General features: G+C 42.5%; 1 protein-coding gene across 1 annotated transcript in view; it reads right to left on the bottom strand.

The window, feature by feature from the left end:
- ATAD5 (ATPase family AAA domain containing 5) overlaps nucleotides 1-22,639 on the bottom strand; it is a gene marked incomplete in the record, with an annotated part of 853,119 nt that overhangs the window by 408,171 nt on the left and 422,309 nt on the right. Inside the window, 1 exon segment of the mRNA XM_044068042.1 lies at nucleotides 8,572-8,994. Within this exon segment, the coding sequence (XP_043923977.1) occupies nucleotides 8,572-8,994 (423 nt within the window).

Raw genomic sequence — 22,639 nt, 5'->3', positions numbered from 1 at the left:
GCTAGAAGAACCCTCATCTCCTTGATGCTGATATAGTCTGTCAGCTTCTGATGGGACCAAAGACAATTGACTCTGAGGTTGTTGGAGGAGGCTTTCCAAACATGATTGACTGGAAGCATCAATACACAGCTCCTGAGTAGGGAAAGGAACCTGAAAAAGTAGACCTGGATTCCGGGAAATCTGGTGAATCTTAAGCTTGAGACAAAACAAGACAGGAATCAGATACTCCAGAGGGTGGCAGTGCTGCAGCCAAACACTGAGATAGAAGTAAAATTTTCTCGTGTGGAGTTTGGCAAGGGGAATGGTGGATGCCATGCACCCCACAGCTTGGAGAAATTCCCCTGCAGGAAGGACTGAAGGAGGAGACACTGTAAATAAGCACTGAGAGAGAACCTTGGCAGGCGGAAGACAGGCCAACATTGGAATGGTCCGAGTCCTGCAACCCAGGAATACATGGTCCTGAGGAGGAGTCACAGACTTTTTGAGAGTAGGATAAACCCCATACTAAACAGAAGTAGCATAGTGAAGTGTAGATCCTGAAGCAGGAGCTGCTGAGAGGAAGCTTGAATCAAAAGGTTGTCCAAATAAGTGAATGTCTGAATTCCTTGAAGTCTGCAGAAGGCTACCACAGGAGCAACACTTTTGGTAAACACCATCAAAGAGTAGAAAGACCAAAAGGCAAAGCAGAGAACTCATTATGAAACAGAAAAACGTAAAAATTTCCTGAAGAGAGGATGAATAGGAATGTGGAGGTAAGCATTCTTCAAATCCAGCGAAATCAAAAAGATTTGAGGAAGCAGAGGGAAAAGTGTCTGAGGGAATCTTGAGAAAGGTGTTGAGAAAATATAGGTTGAGAATGGGCCTCCACAACCCCTCCTTCCTGGGAACCACACACATCCTGGAATAAAAACCTGTTACCTGCTGAAACAAGGGGACAGGCTGGATGGCTCCCAGTAACATCAAATCTTGAAGAATCAAAGGAAAATGTGGGATCTGACAAGGAGGAGGCAGAAGGCGGCCTGAGGAAGGGCCTTCCAGGCCATAAAATAACCTTTTTGGGTAATGGAAAGTATTCATGCATCCAAGGTTACCTACTGCCAAACAGGAACAGAAATAGTCAATCTGAGGGACAGAAGAATCTGGCTGAGGGACAGGAGCAGCTGAATGTCAAATAGAAGCAGACTTGTCAGAGAAAGAAGGTTTTTGACTCTTAGAACCCTGAGAAGATTTATCTGGAAAAACGTACCTATAAATCATCCCTAAAAGGCCATTTAGTCCGCCTATGAACAAAGGAAGGCTTAGGAGGGCACCTCCTCTGAAATTCAGCAGCAGGACAGACAAATTTTTTTTTTCAAATACTATATAACTTTACCCTTATGCTGGAGGGTCTTAAACAATTCAGACGCAGCAGTGCCAATGAGATTCTGGGTGTCTAAGGAGGAATCCAATAATTTGGCTGTGAAGTCTTCAGGCAGAGCCTGGTGACATAACCAAGAGTACAGTCTCCTAACAGATTTAGATGCAGCTGGTATGAAGGAGGCATTAGGAGCATCATAACTACATTTATTAGAAAGACTAGCCACTTGAGAAGCGGATCTCAAAAGGAAAATGGCAAAAGTCTTACCCTCTGAATCAGCAATCAGCCAGAATGCCCTCAGTTTGGGAGAGAAGAGCCAGGACATGCTTAGTCATATGGTCCTGGTAATTACTAATTCTGAAAAAAGCAGCAGAGGTGCGTGTGTGTATGTGTGTGCGTGTGTGTGTATATATATATATATATATATATATATATATATATGGTCTATATTATATGAGCGAAAGTTCATATGAACGAACGTTCTTATGAACGAAAGGCCCCCCACTAAATATATATCCCAACTCCAAATATACATATATATATATATATATATATATATATATATATATATATATATATATATATATATATATATTATATATACACCTGTCCAAGGTACAGCTGCTCTTACCAGACAGTAAAAGCTTAAAAGACAGCAACATGGATGGTTTATCAGTGGCTACAGAAATAACAGGATCAGAAAAAATGCTTTTATATAAAAACTGTTGAGCCTCAGGAACTTTATAGAACCTGTCCGGTTTTCTTAGGGGCAGGATCAGAGGCCAGAAAAGCTGCAATTAAAGTAACTAGGAGAGTAGCCAGAAATGAAAGTACTGCAGAAGGATAAGGAGAACCTATTTCAAGAGTTTATAGTATCTTTTTCTGAACATCAGAAACATGGGAAAAGTCTTGCATAATGTTCCATCATACAAACCACTGTATCCCAAACAAAAATGCCACTATAGGAGAGTCAGGAGAAAGTTAATCTTCCTTTGAACCCAGGGCAAGGGGAAAGTAGATCTGACAGGAGCTAGCAATTGACTCCTCACCACAGTCTAAGAGATGACTCAGAGCCCCTAGGGTGTTTGGAAGGAGCGGAAGACTAAGAAACAAAAGCAGAACTGAAAATCCTTGAGTGAGCTTAAGAGCCATAAAGAGTAGCATTGAAAATCCTGAGTAAAAATCCTGCCTTTCTTTGTGAGGATCATGAGCCAAAGAAGGCCACATGCTTAGTTTTCTGCTTCTTTTTTTAAATAAACATCAGCTTTAACAAATCTAGGATGTTCAGACCCCTGCCTAGATTCAATGGGGGTACCAGGCACCTCTTCCCTAACTATTACTTGAGGAATTCCCCTAAGCTCCTCCATATCTGCACCAAACATATGCATAGCATCAGCAGAGTGCAAGTAGGCAGCTGCTCCAAGTTGGCTTCCAACTGGGTCACAGCACAGGGAGCTGACAGCAGCACTGAGCAGGCCTCCAGTTGTTCATTCAACCAGACCAAGATATCCAGTGGAGGCTAGACAGCAGGAGATCAGTTTGCACCTTTTTGACTAAGTGGCTGCTAAACACTGGGGCAGATTCAGGCATGGTACCCTGAACCAAAAAACATCAATTGCTGGTTGTCCAAGTAAATGGAAAGACAGCATATGACTGTGGATAGTCTTGGGTACCAACAACAGACAATCTCACCGCATTTGGTCATGTCTAGCACATACACGCACACAAAAGACACTGTTCGTCTATACCTCTGTGGGGAATCTGCCATCCTACACTTACATTTTCTCTTCCTAGATGACATGTAAACTAAGATAATAGTAAGAAAAAAGAAACGAAAAGACCCTGACTGGGCACCTATCTGTAAAAGGTTCAGTTGTAGAACCGACTCAAATGGGCTTGCAGACCAAATTCAAATGTAGTGTTTGGACTGGTGGCAAAGTTGTTCTGAGGATTAGGCACTCATATGTCATCTTGTATATACCTTATGCCTTGCATGGAGGGCATATGTCTGATGTACGACTTCTGGAAGATGTAAAGGCTTTGGTATGCTTGCCAGATGTTCATCTGTCCTCGGTAAGATTATTCAAGAATACTACAACAGTGATAAGAATGGACATTATGACAAATGTTATACGGCTTTTCTTTTCTATTAAATGTATCTGTGCGAGCGTCTTTAGTGGTAATTTAATAAAGGTGTTTAAAAAAGACAAAAGTCAAAACAAGATGAGCAATATGACAAAGTGTAAGACTGTTAGTAATTCTAACCTGCTGATGAATGTAAGCATTTCTAATGGTAGATCAGATGAAGCAGTGTGAGTTGCAAAGGAGATCACAGTATACTTTATAAAGGCAATGTGAGAAATAAAGGAAAAATTAACTCATGTAGTTAGAAGAGAGGCACTACTATTTGGCAAGTTTCTGGACACGCACCTTTAGCTGGGTTTGGAATAGTGGATAGGATGAAGTATCTGATTTGAGAGGGGATACATTTCCATAGTCTAGGGTCAAGTACTGAGGAAACAATGACCTGTGTTGTAGAGTTTTGCTTGTGGAGGAGGCATTTTAATGTAGGTATTTTGTGGTACTGCCTTTGGAGGTTGTAGGAAGGTGTTTGTCTAATCAGCTTGGCTGCTAAGTGTGAGAACATTTCATTTAACAGTTTGAATACTTGTAACCTTAATAGATCAATCCTCTCTTTTATTTGGAGTTAATGTGCTGTTCTTGATGTTTTGCAGCAAAGTTCATGTTTAACGGGTCCATCATTTCTGTGAGGTTCCAGTTATGTTATAATGTCTAGTGAACAAATGCAGTGTGGAACCAGGTAACTGCTTCTCAGTTATCAGACAGTGGCATCCCAGAAAACCATGAAAGTGGCTATGGTCCCTACTGGAGTGGGCAGTGAAGTCTGGGTATAAAGATCTACCTCCCCTCAGTTAGCAAAATATAATGCAATCCAACAACCATCTTGAAAATATAACTTTTTACACTCCACTCCTTTTCTTTGATGGCATAAGAGAGTAAAACGTTGAATTTTCATGAAGTGTGTGTTCTGCACAATCAGAAACTTGACAGCCTGCGTATATCTATGCAGTGTAGTAGGTATCTCTCTAAGAGCACATGACTGAAAAAAGCTGGTACCTTAATGGACTGGTTCATGTTACTTCCCATGGATATTCTTGGCATGAAATAAAGGGTTGGCCGTCAATGCCATCCTGTCTGCGTGGCAGGTAAGTTAAGGGGATTTGACTAGCAAGGCATGCAACTCTTGAAATCTTTGTAGAGACAATCATAAACAAAAAAGGGCTTTGTCATGAGATGAACTTTAGGTCAGGCTTCGTTGCTTTATTAAATGGTGGTTGGCAACATTTAAATAAAGTGAAACAGAGGTCCCAGTGAGAACCAGATTTCAGACTAGGGGTCAAGTTAAAATTGAGTTGCAACAAAGGCTTGCTTACGCTAAGGCAAGGAATGTAACATGCATGTGTATATGGAACTTCAATTCTGCTGCCAAATGCAACTTTACTGATAAGTAACCAAGTCCTTTGTTAAACTGATCCATAAGGAAGTAAAGCATCATATATGGTAATTTGCCCACGTAACAAAATACTTCGATTTGTCCTTGTAGGTTTTCCTAGACCTTGTGGAATACCTTTCTGAACAAGTTAGAATGTTTACAACTTTCTTAAATGAATATTTGTTAACCAAAGTCAAAAATGGAGAAACCATTCTGCCAATTTCATGGCAATGATGTCTGACTTCAGTCTCAGTATGAGCAAGTCAGCAACCCTTCGAATGGTATGAGTTACAGGGGACTAGGGAACTATCCAAAATATGTGGGTTCTGCAGTGGGGATTAAACTTGTGGATAAAAGAAATCTGTAAAGAATCTTGCAGTGAAGTAGTTTTTCTTTTTAAATTGTCCTGGTTATTGAAAGGAGCAGAGAGAAGGTGGTGTCAGAGTCACTGTGACCACCTTTCCCACCAGTGTTCCTTTTGCTCACTAATGTGCATCAAGTTAGGGAATAACTGATGATATTTTGCATTTAGTGGTGAGGTAAACAGTTCTACAAACAGTTAGCCCCAATGGCAAAAACACAGTTTAAGAAAAACAATAAATGGTCACTAATCAGGTAAATCATCAAGACCATTCATGCAGCAAGATAAGACATGTTGAGTCTGTCTGCCACTGTTGGCTCAAAGTACGTCATGTGCCATCAAGAACAGGATATCTGTCATGGCCCATTTCCAAAGTTTCACTGCATCTCAAAAACAAGTATGAATGTGCTTCCCCCTTGCTTGCTGCTGTACCACACAACTGCCATATTGTTTGTGTCAATGGCCACAGGATCTTATTGGACACTAATTCTGCAGTCTGACAAGCAATGGGTTACATCTCTCATTAGTTACAGCCTCCTTAATAAAGAAGCTTTGTAGTGTCTCATTGTGAGTCTTCCTCATTGCTCGTTTAAATAACCTGACATTTTGTTTACCCTTCTCTTATGCACTACACAAAAATGATGGGCTACTACTGGACAGAAAAATGAGGTGAAGAGTGGCTTCAGTACAATGATGAGAGAAGAAGAAAGGGTAGAAAAAGTCTAAAACTGGACAGAAATAAGACAAAAGGGGTTACCTTTTCACCTTAACAATCGATGAGATGGAGCTCAACAATATGAGAAACTTTTAATTATTTTTTTAATTAAAAATAAAGTCATGCAGCTTGATGCACTTCTCTAATCCTAATAGTTTGTGAGACAAAGAACTGAAAGATTGAATGGATATTGGCAAGAGAGGAATGAGGCAGGAGTCAGGTAGCCTGAAAATGTCAAATGCTGATTAGTTCTAATGCCTACGGCATTGTAGTCCTATTGATTATCAAAGGCAGACCATCTCTGGTCTACATTCCAAAACTAATTTCAAGCAATCCTGGTTAGTTACTCAAACAGGAAACTAAAACTGCAGGGAGCTGCACACTGTTGAGTGATAACAGGGAAGAGATTACCTGGATAATTCTAGCCATTGCCTGTTGTCTAAAACATAAAAGTGAAGGGATGTCTCTGCTTGGTCATCTAGAGACCCTGGTCACAAATGTCCAAGATTATCCCACAGAAAATAGTCACTGACAAGGCAAAGAAAACTGCTAGATGGTAATCTCTCAAAAGCCATGTAAATGTCCAGAAGGTAGTATACAGTGGACATAAAAAGTGTACACACCCCTGTTAAAATGCCAGTTTTTTTTATATAAAAAAATGAGACCACAATAAATCATTTCAAAACATTTCCCACCTTTAATGTGACCTATATAACCTGAACAATTCAATTGAAACACAAATCTGTTACGGGAAAAAAATATAAATAAAAAACGTACAATAAGCTGGTTGCATAAGTGTGCACACCCTTAAACTAGTACTTTGTTGAAGCACCTTTTGATTTAATTACATTAAGGCTTCTTGGGTACACACCTGCCATCAATTAAAGAGGCTCTGATTAAACTCAAACAAAGTTCAGCTGTCCTAGTAGGATTTTCCTGACATTTACTCAGTTGCCTGCTACAGCAAAAGCCATGGTTCGCAGAGAGCTTACAAAGCATCAAAAGGATCTCATTGTTGAGAGGTATCAGTCAGGAGACGGGTACAAAAAGATTTCCACAGCATTGGATATACCATGGAACACAGTGAAGACGGTCATCAAAAAGTGGAGAAAATATGGGACCACAGTGACGTTGCAAAGAACTGGACGTCCTTCCAAAATTGATGAAAAGACAAGACAAAAACTGGTCAGGGAGGCTGCCAAGAGAAGGAGCTGCAGGAATTTCTGGCAAGTACTGGTTGTGTACTACATGTGAAAACAATCTCCCATATTCTCCATATGTCTGGACTATGGGGTATGGTTGCAAGATGGAAGCCTTTTCTTACACAGAAAAACATCCAGGCCTGGCTAAAATTTTCAAAACAATGCATCAGGTCTCCCAAAAGCATGTGGGAAAATGAGTTATGGTCTGATGAGACCAAGGTTGAACTTTTTGGTGACAATTCCAAAAGGTATGTCTGGCGCAAAAACAACACTGCATCACCAACAGAACACCATCCCCACGGTGAAGCATGGTGGTGGCAGTATCATGCTTTGGGGTTGCTTTTCTTCAGCTGGGACTGGGGTTTAGTCAAGATGGAGGGAATTATGAACAGTTCCAAATACCAGTCACTTTTGGCCCAAAACCTTCAGGTGTCTGCTAGAAAGCTGAAGATGAAGAGGAATTTCACCTTTCAACATGACAATGACCCCAAGCATACATCCAAATCAACAAAAGAATGGCTTCACTAGAAGAAAATTAAAGTTTTGGAATGGCCGAGCCAGAGCCCAGACCTAAATCCAACAGAAAAATTGTGGGGTGACCTGAAGAGGGCTGTGCACAAGAGATACCCTCACAATGTGACAGATTTGGAGGGCTTCTGCAAGGAAGAGTGGGCAAATATTGCCAAGTCAAGATGGGCCATGCTGATAGACTCCGACCCAAGAAGACTGAATGCTGTAATTAAATCAAAAGGTGCTTCAACAAAGTATTAGTTTAAGGGTGTGCACATTTATGCAACCAGCTTATTGTACATTTTTTATTTTTTCCTCTTAACAGCTTTTTCAATTGAACTGTACAGGTTTATAGATCACATTAAAGGTGGGAAAAGTTTTGAAATTATTTACTGCGGTCTCATTTTTTATATCACAAAAACCTGGCATTTTAACAGGGGTGTGTACAGTTTTTATACCCACTGTATGTATCAGGTTTTTCTTCAGAGAGTTCAAGATTACAAGGAAAAGGAAGAATAGGCAACCTGATATCTGTAAAAAGGAAATGGACACACTGGGCAAACTCTGTATTCTAAAATGAAGGATAAAGCCAGAGTCTCATTTTTTGTCAGAAAGACAAAATCAGAATTAAAGCTCATAATTCCACATAATTTTAAAGCTGCTAATAGACTGCTTTCAAACAAAATGGTTTAGGAGCTCCATACAAACACCAGTTCTCTAATAACAGTACTACCAGAGTAGGAAGCTGCCTTGTCATCTCCAGACGATAAAAAAAGCATTAGAGGAAGCAGGCAGTGAATTACTAAAAAGGCTAAAGCTATCACCATTATTTAAGTCCTACTGCTGTTTCATCATTTCCTACAGGATAAGTGCACGACACTGGTACTAAAAAATAAATAAATATATGATTACTATCAGTAATTTCAAGTGCTTCACTTCCACACAGCCTGTCATCTACAGCTTTGACACTGGTGGCATTCAGTGGTACATTTCGATCCTTATCTGTCTCTTCTGGACAAGAACTGCTTGCAGCTTCATTCTTCCTTCTAGATGAACGATTAAGCCTGCCTTTTACAAGCACCTCAGATTTTAGATCTTTCATACTACGTCTTGTGCGTCTTTTGTCATGTTCTGATTCTTCAGGATCAATAACTATAACAGAGTCATCACTAGTATTAAGTGCTTTCTTCTTTTCTATTATGTCCACTTCCTGATCTCTTTTTCGCTTTTTTGTGTTCTGCCTCTTAGCTTCTGTACGTTGCTCATTCTCCTGGCCAGGGCTGGTCTTTTCTTCAGATGCAGCTACAGGACTTGAAAGGATGATGCTTTGTGATCCTTTATTAAGAAAAAAGAAAAAAATTAATAATTGTCTTGTAAGAAAAAAGTAATTTAAACCTGCAAAGTGGATGAAGTCCTGTACAATGTTATAAAATCACAAGGAACAAGCAAAAGAACATTGAATGAAATGTACTCTTTCAAAACAGTTTTCACAAATATAAAAGACAGAATCTAAGTTGCTTGCATTTAGGAGCAATATGTTCAGTAATAATAATAAACTCTAGCTTAAATGCAACATTAGTCACTACAAAGGAAGTGACTATGTCTAACAATATTAGTAGAGTAAGTTCAGAAAGGATCAGATAAAATTTAGCAGAATACAGAAGCTGGACTAGATAATCTTAATGATTTTTTAAGCAAAGTGAAGCCTATTCTTGTCCCCAGACTGACCTATGTATATGAATGTTGCCTGTCCGAGTGCTTGTACAGTTACAAGCTGGTAAATTTAACATGCAGCTTGGGTAAATGCTTTGATCAGATTCTTTAGTCAATACTGACCAGATATTCATGTGTAATTTGGTAATAAATCAGCATGATTTTTATCATGGATAGTTATGTAAAACAATTTGGTAACATTTTACAGTAACGCTACAGAGGCTTTAAACAATGATTTACATGATGATGTTGGTGTTGATACACATGTATTTAATTGGATTAAAAACTGTCTAATGTTAAAAAGGTATTTAAATACACTTGGCAGTGCCATTCCCACCCAACACTAGCACTGTAGGGGGGCCATTAAGGGCTCAGATTTTGGCCCATTTTGCCACATTGCAGCTGAGGTGTACTACTGCACCCTCCTGGACTTACTCTGACCCATGTTTGAGGCTGGTAAGGAGAATGAGATTTCCAAATGCAGCATCATATTTGCTGCCAAGGGATATTGTTGTATTATACCCTAACTTACCCGTATATGGCTACGTCAGTGGGCAGACATTCACTGGAGACATGCTGGTGCATCATCATGCCTCTATTGTAACTTATCCAACATCCCCTGCCTACTCCCACTTTAGACAACACCCACCTTACAAGTCTCCAGCCTCCAATGGAAATGAATAATGAGAGGTGTCCAAGTTTGCACCCTTCCCAAGGACAAGTACATCCATCATTCCCTTGGCAGCACTTAAGATGCTGCAGCTGCTAGTCAAACCCAGGCTGTGTGGGCCATCATCAGGCTTCATCACTCTAGACCAAAGTAGTGTCCCATGGCCCATTACTTTTCAGTGTATATGTTATGTGGTTTCTGTACCTATGTCTCATTTCCCAGTACACACCTAACAGAGAGTAATGCAAGAAGCATAGTTGCGCAAGTGCACTCACCATAACAGTAGGTGCTAGTGTAGAAACACTGAAATTGTACTCATAATAGATTGGGATTAGCCACAGACAGACATCCAGACTCCCAAAGATCTATGAATGCCTTGGACAACTGCATAATGCATAAGAGAAGGAAGTCAGCCTATGCCATTGGGGTGGGGTGGAGGGCAGATTTTGCCAGTAAAGACATAGGGGAAAAGTGCTCAAAAGAAAAAAAAAAAAAAAAGATAAGATATAGTGGCGATAACTTTTAGCACAGAGTATCCACTATAGCATTACGAACAGCATAGGTTATGGATTGCAGATGAAAGAAATCATCTCTCACGTGCACACTCTAGACATGGAAAGGAAAAAGTAGCAGAATGGTGTACGATTAAAAACCCCCTTGGGAAAAATCATAAGGCGAAGGCAGGTCTGAGCTAGTACTGTAACAGAGATGACTTAATATCCACTGTAATGGTGAGTGCATTCATACAATTGTACTGTGTGTTACATTTATGACACCTGACTATACTACCAAAACAACATATGCAATTGTAGGAGAAAACACTGCTAACAAAGGGGGTAGGTCCTCTGTGCCCTCCCTGTTCCCTGAATAGTGTGCTCTTGTAGGATAGCTGTGCCATATCTTGCCCTATTGCTCTTGGACTGCACATCAAACATGCAATGATTGGAAAAGGAGTGAATGTAGGATCAAGAAGCTATCTCAGAAGTATCCTGAGCAGATATACTCCTTACAAACTGCTGAGGTGGCAGCTTCTCTAGAACAATGGGATGTAATAAGTGCTTGCAAAGTCGCTCTATGCTGTCCATAGCAGAAAATGTGCTTAACCAGCCATTCGGAAATTGTATCCTTGATGAACATCTGTCCTGTTTCCCTTGATGAACATCTGTCCTGTTTCCCTTGATGAACATCTGTCCTGTTTCCCAAAGTTCATGGTTCTGTATTTACTAAAGTGCAGTGATGTAAGAGCTTACCATAATAGTAGATTGACCTGGTAGATCACTGTTTCAGTAATACTATTATGACTTCAGTTGCAAAAGGCATGGACCCCCAGGCTGACTTCCAGTGCTAAGCATCCTTCCTTCCCCCAAGCGAGGTGGATGTTTTCCTCATTGGGTTGTCAGGACATCTCCATTATGAAACCAGCATGTCATATTAGCGGAGTTTTCTTGTCTTAGGGAGACATACCCACGGACAGTGAAAGATACGGATCAAGGTCCTGGAAAGACTAGAAAGGGGAGATGGGTAGAAAAGTGGTTCTCCAAATTGTATTCTGACCTGAGCAGACCCAAGGCTCTGTAAGGGGGAAAGGAAAAGGACAAAGTAGCCCACCCCAGCTTAGGATGCCCCATTGTCAAAGGGGATGGTGGAAAGGAAACAGTACTGCAACACTGATCTACTTACTATACAAATTTCTTATGTAAGTAAATTATATTCTTTGTTTAAATCACTGCTGCTGTAGAAATGACTCTAAGGAAGGCCACTGTTATGGTTCTGCCCCTATTATGAGCTTAACAGATTTTTCAAGTTGATTATCCTCGGAGGAAATGCAGAACACGACACACTGTGCTAGCCATTTAGAAATTGTTTTAACACTGCCCTTCCCTGTTTTTCTATAGGAAAATTATAAGCCATTTTGAGCTAATTTCTCTCTCTCTCATTTCCCTGCTATAAAATTCACATTTGCAAGGTTTTGCGCACTGGGCAGCTCCGGTTAGCTAGGGTATAACTTATTCCCAGCTACACAAAGTCTACACTCCAATTTTTCCCTTGGAACTAGACAAACTTTCAACTTAAGCACTCAACCCATTCACTTCTCATCCCGGCACTTGCTCAGAACTCATAGCAAGCACTAATAAACCTTAGCACTAGACCCTCCTATACTGTAGAGAAGGACAAGGCTCTCTATTTGACCTTACCAGCCAATCAGTAAAACAGCTCACTGTACCTATCCAGGCATGTCCAAAGGGCAGTTTCAGGTGTACTCTCCAGTCCAACTGGTGAATCTGGGCATTTTGAAGCAATGTTACAATTTCCTCATGTACACAGACAACCCTCTCCTCCTTCCACCAAACACTAATACATGCGAGAGATGCAATTATACAGCCAAACTGGAGGCTAAGCTCTCTCAACCCAAGACTGGACCAGGCAGTCAAGAGGAGAAGGGAATTACTTGCATCACACCACCAGTCTCACATAGACCTATGAAACCATCACCGGCAAAAAAACACACAAATACATGAAAACGTACGCAGAGGCTCTAAATAAAAATCTGCAAAAGCAACAGAGACCTCCAAAGCAGACATCCAAGCAACCTCCACCCCCCCAACACAATCCATGAAACACATACTTCACAAAACCAGTGTGCCACACAATCACAACCCTAAGGCAAAATAACATACCCAACACACTAGTAATAGGTCACTCTATAGTCAGGCATACTGACGTCCCACTCACTAGGCTGAACAAGGAGAAGGTTACTGTTAGCTGCCTGTCGGGTGCTAGGATCTGCCACATAACACAAGCACTCAGGTCACTCCAGAACAAGTACAAATATGACTCTGTCATTGTCCATGCTGGTGTGAATGACCTGAGGCATAGCTCCCTGGACTACATGGAGAGACATGGAGGAGCTCTCTGATCATGTAACCCAGGCCAGTATGACCCCGACCCTGAGTAGCATCCTGCCCTCACCAAGAATATCATCACGGTGTAGAGAAAAAAATCATCAGTTTCAACAACTGGCTAAGCGTCTGGTATCATTCAAAGGGGATCCAGTGTCTGTCAGCCTGGGATGACATGCTCCACAAGCCACGCTGTTTCGCTAGAGACTGCTTGCACCTGTCACCCTTAGGCTTTTGAATACTAGCCAAGGCTCTTGCCACCCCCATAGTGTCTTTTTTAGGCAAGGCTCAAAAGACAAACCCACCGCCGTAAATAGCACACGTAACAAAAAACTGAGGGTAATGCTACTCAATGCCAGAAGTCTAAACCTCAAAATGCACGCACTCGAGGCACTCCTCAGTATGGAGAAAATAGATATATGTGCAGTAACAGAAACCTGGTTTAAGGCTCCAGAAAGCACCCCAGCACCACCAGGCTACAACACATGCCATACATTTCAGTCACTAAACCTTGATCGAAATACAAAAGGCAGGGGAGTATCCATATTCATCAAGGATACCCACACCTCCAGGTTAGTGGCACAGCACGATGCTTTAAAGATCATCCATGTGCAACTAACAGGCAAAACTGCTATTCAAATTATAGCTTGCTACAAATCCCCCACCATGTCCCAGGACCCCCACTCCACATTCCTGGAAACACTGGGAAACAAAGGTTCTACCAAACACCCTGATATTGGGTGATTTCAATTACCCAAATATTAACTGGGAGAACTACTCAAGTACAACCTCCCTTGCCCAACATTTCCTAGAATTTATAAACTCAAACGCCCTGGATCAACTGGTCAACACCCCCACCAGAGGTGACAACATATTAGACCTGGTCATCAGCAACATGGGCGACCGGTGTTCTACACCGGAGGTCAACCCCTTGCTGGTTAGATCGGACCATAAACTAATCACTCTGGATATCCACATTCCACCACCACCCCCAGTCGAAGAAACCACCATGAAAAACTTTTCAAAAGCAAACTTCACATTACTTAAGACCGAGGTGGGAAGTTTCAAAGCCTCCATGCTAAAGGATAACGCTGTCCAAGCTGAAAAATCCTTTACTAATGCACTCTATGGGCACCTACAAGAATGCATAGATCGTGCTATTCCAAACAAACCAAGATTCACTAGTCCAAGAAAAGGAAACCAGTCTGGTGGACCCCTGCCATAAACAAGCTATAAAATAGGAGGAAAACTAGTACAGAAAAGAGTAAAATCCCAAGAAGGGAAGACATCCCTGATCAGTATCAGCAAGAAACTACATTCCCTCATAAAATCATCCAAGGCTAGCTTCGAAAAAAAAATTGCCATGGACTCCAAAGATAACCACAAGGCATTCTTTAGCTATGTCAGGAACCCAAGTGGCAATTCTCAGATCTGCTCAGAGTTAGTGCAGAATGGCACAAAATACACTGAACCGACCGATATAGCCAACATCCTGGAAGACAGGTTCAGTGCAAACTTCACCCCCCTCTCACCCCAAAAGGGCCCATAACTATACCAGAAGAATGTAGTGCCCCTGAAATCACAGACACTCAGGTTAAAATAGTCCTCTGCAAAGACAAAAACAGCATTAATGGGACCGGACGGTGTCCCAGGCTGTGTCCTACACGAGCTCAAAGATGAACTAACCCCTCACCTAAACACACAGTTTAAACTCAGTCTCTCCACTGGCTACGTGCCCACAGAGTGGCACACAGCAACGGTTATTCCGCTCCACAAAGGTGGAGCCACAACGGACCCTGGGAACTATTGCCCTATAAGCCTGACTAGCTTGGTCTGCAAAGCTATGAAGCGCATCATCATGGATCTCACTAACAAAGACATAGGAAACCTCCAAACACTGGACCCTACCCAGTTCGGCTTTAAGGGCAGATCATGCCTCCTAAATCTGGTGGACTTCTTTGAGACAGTTACCAAGGCTATAGATGAGGGAAAGGTGGTCCACACAGCCTACCTAGACCTTGCAAAGACCTTAGACACCATTCCCCACTCAGGTATTACAGACAAGCTCACCAGCCTGAACATAAACCCCTACGTCACGAGATGGGTTGCCAACTGGCTCACGGACAGAACCCACATGCTAAGAGTTGCGGGAGCTAGGTCCGACTCTAAACCGGTTACAAGTGGCATTCCCCAGGGCTTAGTCCTAGGACCCCTCCTGTTTGGCATATACTTCTCAGAGGTACAGGCAAGCACGGGAGGACTATGGCTGACCAAGTTCGCAGACGACTGCAAACTAGGGGCTATAATTGACTCTCCGGCTGACACAAATATCCTCCAAAAAGGTCTCACTGAGACAGATACCTGGTGTCAAAACCATGGCCTCAAGCTAAATGCCAAAAAGTGCATAGTCATCGCCTTTGGAAAAAACAAAGTACCCACAAACTACCACACAGGTGGTAGCCCCCTAAATACGGAAGACGTAATAAGAGATCTGGGGAGCCAAGTAGATAATAACCTTGCCTTTGATAATCACATTACCAAAGTGGTTAGAAAGTCCTTCCATGTGGCCCACCGAATCACAAAAGGATTTGCATCCAGATCGAAAGATGTCATTGGGCCCCTCTACGCATCACTCATCAGACCAATCAGAGTACAATGCCCCATTTGGGATGTACCTCACATGACACCTGCAACAACTGAAAAGACCACAGAAGTATCTCACCACGAGGATCACTGGCAGCAGATGCCCTATGCAGATCGACTGAAGAAACTCCAGCTGTATTCGGTTGCATACCACCTACTCAGAGGTGCTCTCTGCCTGACGTACAAGGCCATGTCCAACCCAGAATTGATGGACATGCTCCACCTAAAGAAAACCATATCCCCTCAAGCCACACGCTCCAGGGATCTAAACCTCACCACAACAATAAACAGGACGTGCTGGAGGGATAGATTCATGTCCCAGAGATTTCCCTTGCTCTGGAACAAGATTCCAAACTACATTAGGCAGAGCTCCTCGCTAACCCTCTTGAAGAAAAACCTTGATGAGTGGATGGGAAACAAAGTTTACCCCAGGAATCACTTCAATGGCTCTGCTGAACAGAAATACAGGGAACTAATCTAAGGGGGCAGCGAAAGCAAACACATTCCGGCTAGGCTTATAAATGCCTTCAGGCAGATAGCCTAGTACCTACCTATGAACCTAAAACTGGAAATTACCTGGGCTGAAAGTACAGTTGTGTTATAAGCTTATCAGAAATGTAGACGTTAAAGCAGATTCACTACTGCAGTTCTGATCAAGGGGGATACTCTGCAGATATCCCATGGTCAGACAGACATCCACAGCTCAACCTTTCTTCAGTAGCTTTGGTCAGATTCCACAAATTAAAACTATAAGGACATTGGTTGTATAAGAGAGGTGTTGGTCAGCATCATCCTCTGATCTTTTCTTGACCTAGCTGAGCCAAAACTTTTGTCCAAGATCCAAAGCATGAATGGACCAGATAGACAAATCCATCCTACTGGTCAGGTCCACCGCAAAGGCCGCCCAACTCACTCTCACAAGGTGTATGGCAAGACCAAGGAGAGAGGAGGGACTGATAGGGAGACGAGGGGACAGTAGAGAATGAGAAGGCACTCATCCCAACCCTGTGGTGTCATGGAAGGCACAAGAGGGGAAATGAATGCACTTCAACATAGTTAAAATGGTGTAAGTAACTAACTATAATAGTAGATGTTTAAATAGATCACTAGTCTTTATATCCGGGAGTTCATCACTAAGTGTCCCATCCAGTCAGTCTTCAAGAACTTAGCAGCCTTCACTCTGGTGCAATACAAAAGACTATGCATATCCATGCCATTTTTCAGAGCTTTGATCCCTAACTTAGCTTCCTGTAAGCAACAGACAAAGTTTAAGTACTCGTGCCAGAGTGGTAGGCAGACCCAGAATACAGTTGTGTATACTTAGCATAAGTTAAATGAGTGTATTCACTGTTGCAGTCCTGGATATTATGGTATTTCCCGCCAAGGAAGCCATTGGCCAGCCTGACTAACAGAGAAAAATCTCTCTCCTCTAACAGCCGGCAGACACCCTGACCGATGCTGGTATGCTCAGGTAGAAAGGGAGCCAGACAGAGTCATGAGATCAATTTTTTTCTTGCCCCTTGAAGGTAGTAGCCCCCCTAGATCGGCCCCTGATGTCAAGGGTCTGGAACAACACTGAACCTAAGAAAGCAAAAAGATGGAAGAGAATTCCCCCTGGCTGAGAAAAAACTTGTTCAAGCCTACCCTGTAGGTTGGAGGGAAAGGGAGAGAAAGAATACTGCAACAGTGAATACACTCAAACATCTACATTTACAGTAAGTACACACAACTGTTCTATTTTCTTCATGTTTCACTGTTGTAGTCCTGAACTGTGGGATGATTCCCAAAGCTGAGAAGAAGGGAGCATGGCAGATTAAGGGGAGGTGAGGATAAAAAAACAAAAACTGAACAAGATCCACAGGGGATTAAGTGCCTTCACATGTCCACAAAGCTCCACAAATAAATAAAGAAGGTTCAAGCACAATACGATATAGATACAAACTTTTTATCTGCATCATATTGTGCTTGTGCCTTCTTTGTTCATTTAGAGGTGAGGAAACCCTGCAGGACGGCAGTGGCAAATCCTACTCTGAACTTGGAGAAGGCTGACAGACGGTAATGCTTGGTAAAGGTATACAGTGAAAATCAGGTAGTAGTTTCCAGGATTACTTTAGTGGGCACCCCTTTTAGGAAGGCAGTTGCCCTAATAGTGTGTGTCCTCACAGCATCAGGTGGCTTCTTACCATGATGGCTATAACAAAAGGAGATATAGTGAGAGATCCATTTAGAGATGGTTTCCTTGGAAATTGGTTTCCCTTCAGTACCTGTGGCAAAGGCCAATAACAGCCAGTCGGATTTCCTCAAAGTCTTTGTTCTGTCAAGAAAGTAATAGAGCTGTCTATGCACATCCAAGGAATGAAGAATTATTTTGATTTTGTTTCGTGATTTTGGGAAGAAAGTAGGCATGTATGGCTTGATTCAATGAAGTATCTGTCACCACACTGGGCATAAAGGAGAGATTAGTCCTGCGTGAGACTGTCTGGGTGGAAGATGAGGAAAGGGTCCACTGACATGAGTGCTTGATGTTCAGAAACCGTTCTAGTAGAAGTGATGGCTGACAAGCAGACAGCCTTCCATGTCAAGAATTTTAATGGTTCAAATGGTGGAAGAGTAAGTTTCTCCAGAACAAAACTAAGGTCCCAAGGTGGGGCTGGAAGCCCTCTAGGTGGCCTGACTTGGATCATCCCTCTAAGAAACTGTTTCATAAGGGGTGAGAGAAGCTAGGAGGTTGAACAGGAATGCAGGCTGAAATAGCCAAGGCATAAAATTTTATGGAGTAAGACGGACCTTTGTCAAAGAGGCTGGCCAGATAGGCCAGAATGACCAGAATCTTGGCTAGATGAGGATTCTGTGCATGTTGCCCAAATCAAAGGAATAATCTTTTCCATTTAGCCGAGTAGGATTTCCTAGTGCTAGGCCTTCTGGCCCCTTTTAGAATATTCTGAACCTGTTTGCCTAGGATAGCATCTCTCCAAGATGCTAAGGTATCCTCCATGCTGATAATGTGAGGGTCTGCTAGTTGGAGTGTACATTAAGGTTCAATCTCTGTGGCAGCTGCCATGGTTTCATGCTGGTTAAGCTGAGTAGCAGAGGGTACCAGTGCTGCCTGGCGCAAGTCTGAGGCTGTGTCACCCTAGGTCCTTCTTTCCTCATCTTGAGGGGCACCCTGGAGAGAGCAGAGGAATTTGAGGGAAGGCATAGATGAAGAGGCCTGTCCAAGAGAAGAAGAGAAAGCATTTATATTCTAGGCCAACATCATTTTGACCCTGGAGTAAAACTTTTCCAATTGAAAATTTTCCTTGGTGGCAAAAATGTCTATTTGAGGCACTCCTCAATTTGTGGCTATGGTGAAAAATGTTTCCCAATGCAGATGCCACTTGTGAAGGTCTGACTGGCTTCTGCTGAGGTGGTCTGCTAGTCATTTGCGCACACCTGATGGTCATTGTGCCATGACCTGTAACTCCGGGAAGCGTGCTGTTTTCCAAACATCCAGTGACAGAGAGAGTAGGAGCGAGTCCACCTTGTGTGGAGCAAGCAGGGCCCCCAGAAGCACAATCCTGGTTGAGGGGTCTGTATGAGATTTCTGAGGATTTATGGTGAATTCAGGAAAGTTCAGAAGTTCTGGGTGAACATCAACTCTGAATGGAGTTTTGTCAGACTTGCAGCCTGGATAAGGCAATCATCCAGAGAGGGGTAAATCTGAACCCCCTTTGTTCTACAGAAGGCAATCAGCGGGTTAAGCACTTTGTGAAAACCCTGAGAACAGCAGACAAGCCAAAGGGCAGAGCATAAAATTGATGGTGCCTAGTACCTGACCAGCTCTGAAGCATTAGAAGCTTCTGTGCAATTCCTCTATGGGAATATGTAGGTGTGCGTCCTTTAGATTTAGGGTAACCATGAAGGTCTTTGGAGAGATCATGAGCAAAATGTTTTGAAGGATCATCATTTTGAATTTTGGAACCCGTAGGAATTAGGGAAGTCCAGTACAGGCCACCCAGGATCTTCTTTCCTGGGAACCAGGAACAGTCTGTAGAAACCTATTCCTTTTTGGTGTTCTGGAATCAGTTGCACAGAGCCCTGAGCACATAGCATCTTTATTTGAGACAAAGCCTGTTTTTTGGTATGGGGGAATGTCTGGGAAGGTTGAGGGTTTCAAAGGCTGCATGAATTTGAGTTTGTAGCCCCTTGTAATGTTTAGTAAACACTGGTCTGAAGTAATGAAGGACCAGTCCTTTTGGAATAATGATAGCCTTCCTCCTAGTCTGGGAGAAGTTGGGAAAGGAAGGGGCACTACCATGGACGAGTCATGGCTGCTCCCTGCCAGGGGTCTGTGGTCTAGAATTCCCTGGCCTAGAAGTTTCTGAATGCCATTGTCTGGGTTTTTAGAGCAGTCTGTGGCTCCCTTCCCTACACGTCTTTCTTTGCCTAGCTTTCGATTGGGAGGAAAAGGACCAATACTTAGAAGGGTGGTTTCGACTGAAACATGGAGGTTGCACTTGCAGAAAGTCCTTAATAGCCTGCATAGACTTGGCCTTGTCTTCCATTTTTTGAGCACAGCCTCTGTTTTAAGGTCAAAGAGGAAGCCCTTGTCCAAAGGGGCATCCAAGAGGTAAGATTTGGCATGCTCTGGGAGAGACTGCTCCCTCAGCAGTCTGTCTTCTAATGACAGAGCCTGTAGCTGCAAGCCCTGCTGGAGGCTTCTATAGCATCATACACAAAGTAAAGGTAATGTTTTGCTACCTGGCAGCTGGAACTGTCTGAACAATTTACTCAAATACCTAATAACGTTACACTTCATAACTTCCTCATTACTACTTATCCTGTATACCCTCACTTCATGCTCAACTAGACTACCACCATCTAACTCCCCTCCTTGGCAGACCTCAGCAGTATCCCTCCCACATAAGATTCACTATTCCATAACTCCCACCATTTTCAACATTACCCTCAGACTATCATGCTAACAAATATCACACCTCAAACGCCACCTCCCTACCCTATCTAAAGAAAGGGTTTACCTTCATATGGTCAAAAATGACAATATCGATCGCACTTATGTGAACCAAAAGCGCGAATTTTAAATTGCAAAAGTCTCCGTAGTTCAAAAATCAGCAAATCGAAGAGCAGATTCGCTGATTTTTCGAACTACAATGTCGAAGACACTGTAATGCAGGGGGGCAAGCCCCCCTGCACCTCCCCCACTTTAATATACTAACTCCGAGATTGCACTACAGAGGGGTAAGGGTTAATTTCCTGATCTCTGCTATAATGCACTCCACACACAAAATATCGAATCTGCACTGAGCGAATGCCAATGTGCATTCGCTCACTGCATATTCGGACAATTTTTGTTCTAGGTATTGCCAGTTTGGGAACCTCCTTTCGCACATAGTGGATTCGCCCAAGTGCATAATACACTTATGAAGCTAAACCCGAAAGAAAGACTAGAAAGTAAATTTGCCAAACTTATCTTATACTTACTTAGAATACTAAATCGCTCAGGTGACGTACACCTTAATCCTGGTCCAACTCCCCCAATCAACCATGATCCAATACGACTAAAACAAAACAACCCCTCCTCCCTACTTCTCCTGAACTTAAATGTAAGGAGTACTCTAAATAAAGTCCATGACCTGCACACACTACTATCCTACTATTCCCTTGATATCCCCCCTCCCCTACACCCCACACCTTCACTCTTCTCATTTTCTCCCATTCCTACCTCCAACATAAGAAAACTCTTAACTAAACTTAAACCCACAAAATTAGCAGTAGACAACCTCCCAAGTGAATTCCTACAAATTGCAGCTGACTCCCTAGCCTACCTAGTATCCATCTTAACAGATCTCTGTCAGAATGCTACGTCCCTACACTACGGAAAATATCACACATCATTCCTCTTCACAAAGGTGGCCCCCTCCACAGATCTAACCAACTACTGCCCCATAGCGATTCTATCTCCACTCTCCAAAGTACTAGAGAGATGCATTCACTCTCAAATCTCAAACTACCTCCTTACTAACAACCTCCTTTCTAATACTCAACATGGTTTCCGACCAAACCATAGCACCACCACTGCCTTACTCTCTTTTACTAACACTATCCCTTCAGCATAAAAACAATGGCCATCTCTCCTCTGCTACTTTCCTAGACCTATCTAAAGCATTTGACATGGTCCCACACAAACAACTTATCTTTGTCCTCAATAACCTATCCTACTCACAGTCAGTCACCAACTGGTTTTAAAGTTACCTGTCTGACCACCACCAATCTGTTGTATGGCAAAATTACATATCTCCCCAACTACCTGTCTCTACTGGTGTTCTCCAAGGATCCATTCTTGGACACCTACTCTTCACTGTTTTCACCAATAATCTAACCTCTGCCACCAAACATGGCACACTCATACAATATGCAGATGGACTCCATCATCTGCTCCGCCCAGTCCCTACCCGAACTGCAAAAGGTCACACAGCATGCCTTTGCCTCTGTTGAAACTTGGCTATCCGATGCCCAGTTAATATTCAACCCAAACAAAACTAAACTCCTCATCTTCGAATCCACCAAACATACTCAAAACTCCTCTCACTTTAACATCACAGCAAAAGACAACACCACTATCCACCCAACAGATCACACCAAATTGCTAGGAGTTGAAGTAGACAACAATCTCAAATTTGACATTCACATATCCATGACCATAAACAAAGTCCAAAACTAGGAGCCTTATACAGAAATAAGCAACTCCTTACCAAAGAAGCTAGGATTTCAGTTGCAAATTCGCACCTTATCTCCACCCTACTTTATATGCCTCGCCAATATATACCAACCTAAGGCAATGCAATCTAAATAAACTCGAGACCTGCTACAACAAAATCGCCAAATTCGCCACCGGGGCATCCTACCTCAGTCACCACTTTCTCTCACTTACTGAACTAGGCTGGCTAGAACTCCCTCACCTCTTTCAATGGTATCAACTCATACTCGCCCACAAACTGGTTAACCATCATCTAAAGGTCCCATCCCTCCAGTATCTACTCCAACTCTATCTCAC

Source organism: Protopterus annectens, chromosome 4.part0, assembly GCF_019279795.1.
Source record: "Protopterus annectens isolate FY-2018-M chromosome 4.part0, PAN1.0, whole genome shotgun sequence".
In the NCBI taxonomy this organism is placed as follows: domain Eukaryota; kingdom Metazoa; phylum Chordata; order Ceratodontiformes; family Protopteridae; genus Protopterus; species Protopterus annectens.
This window is presented reverse-complemented; position numbering and strand designations above follow the sequence as displayed.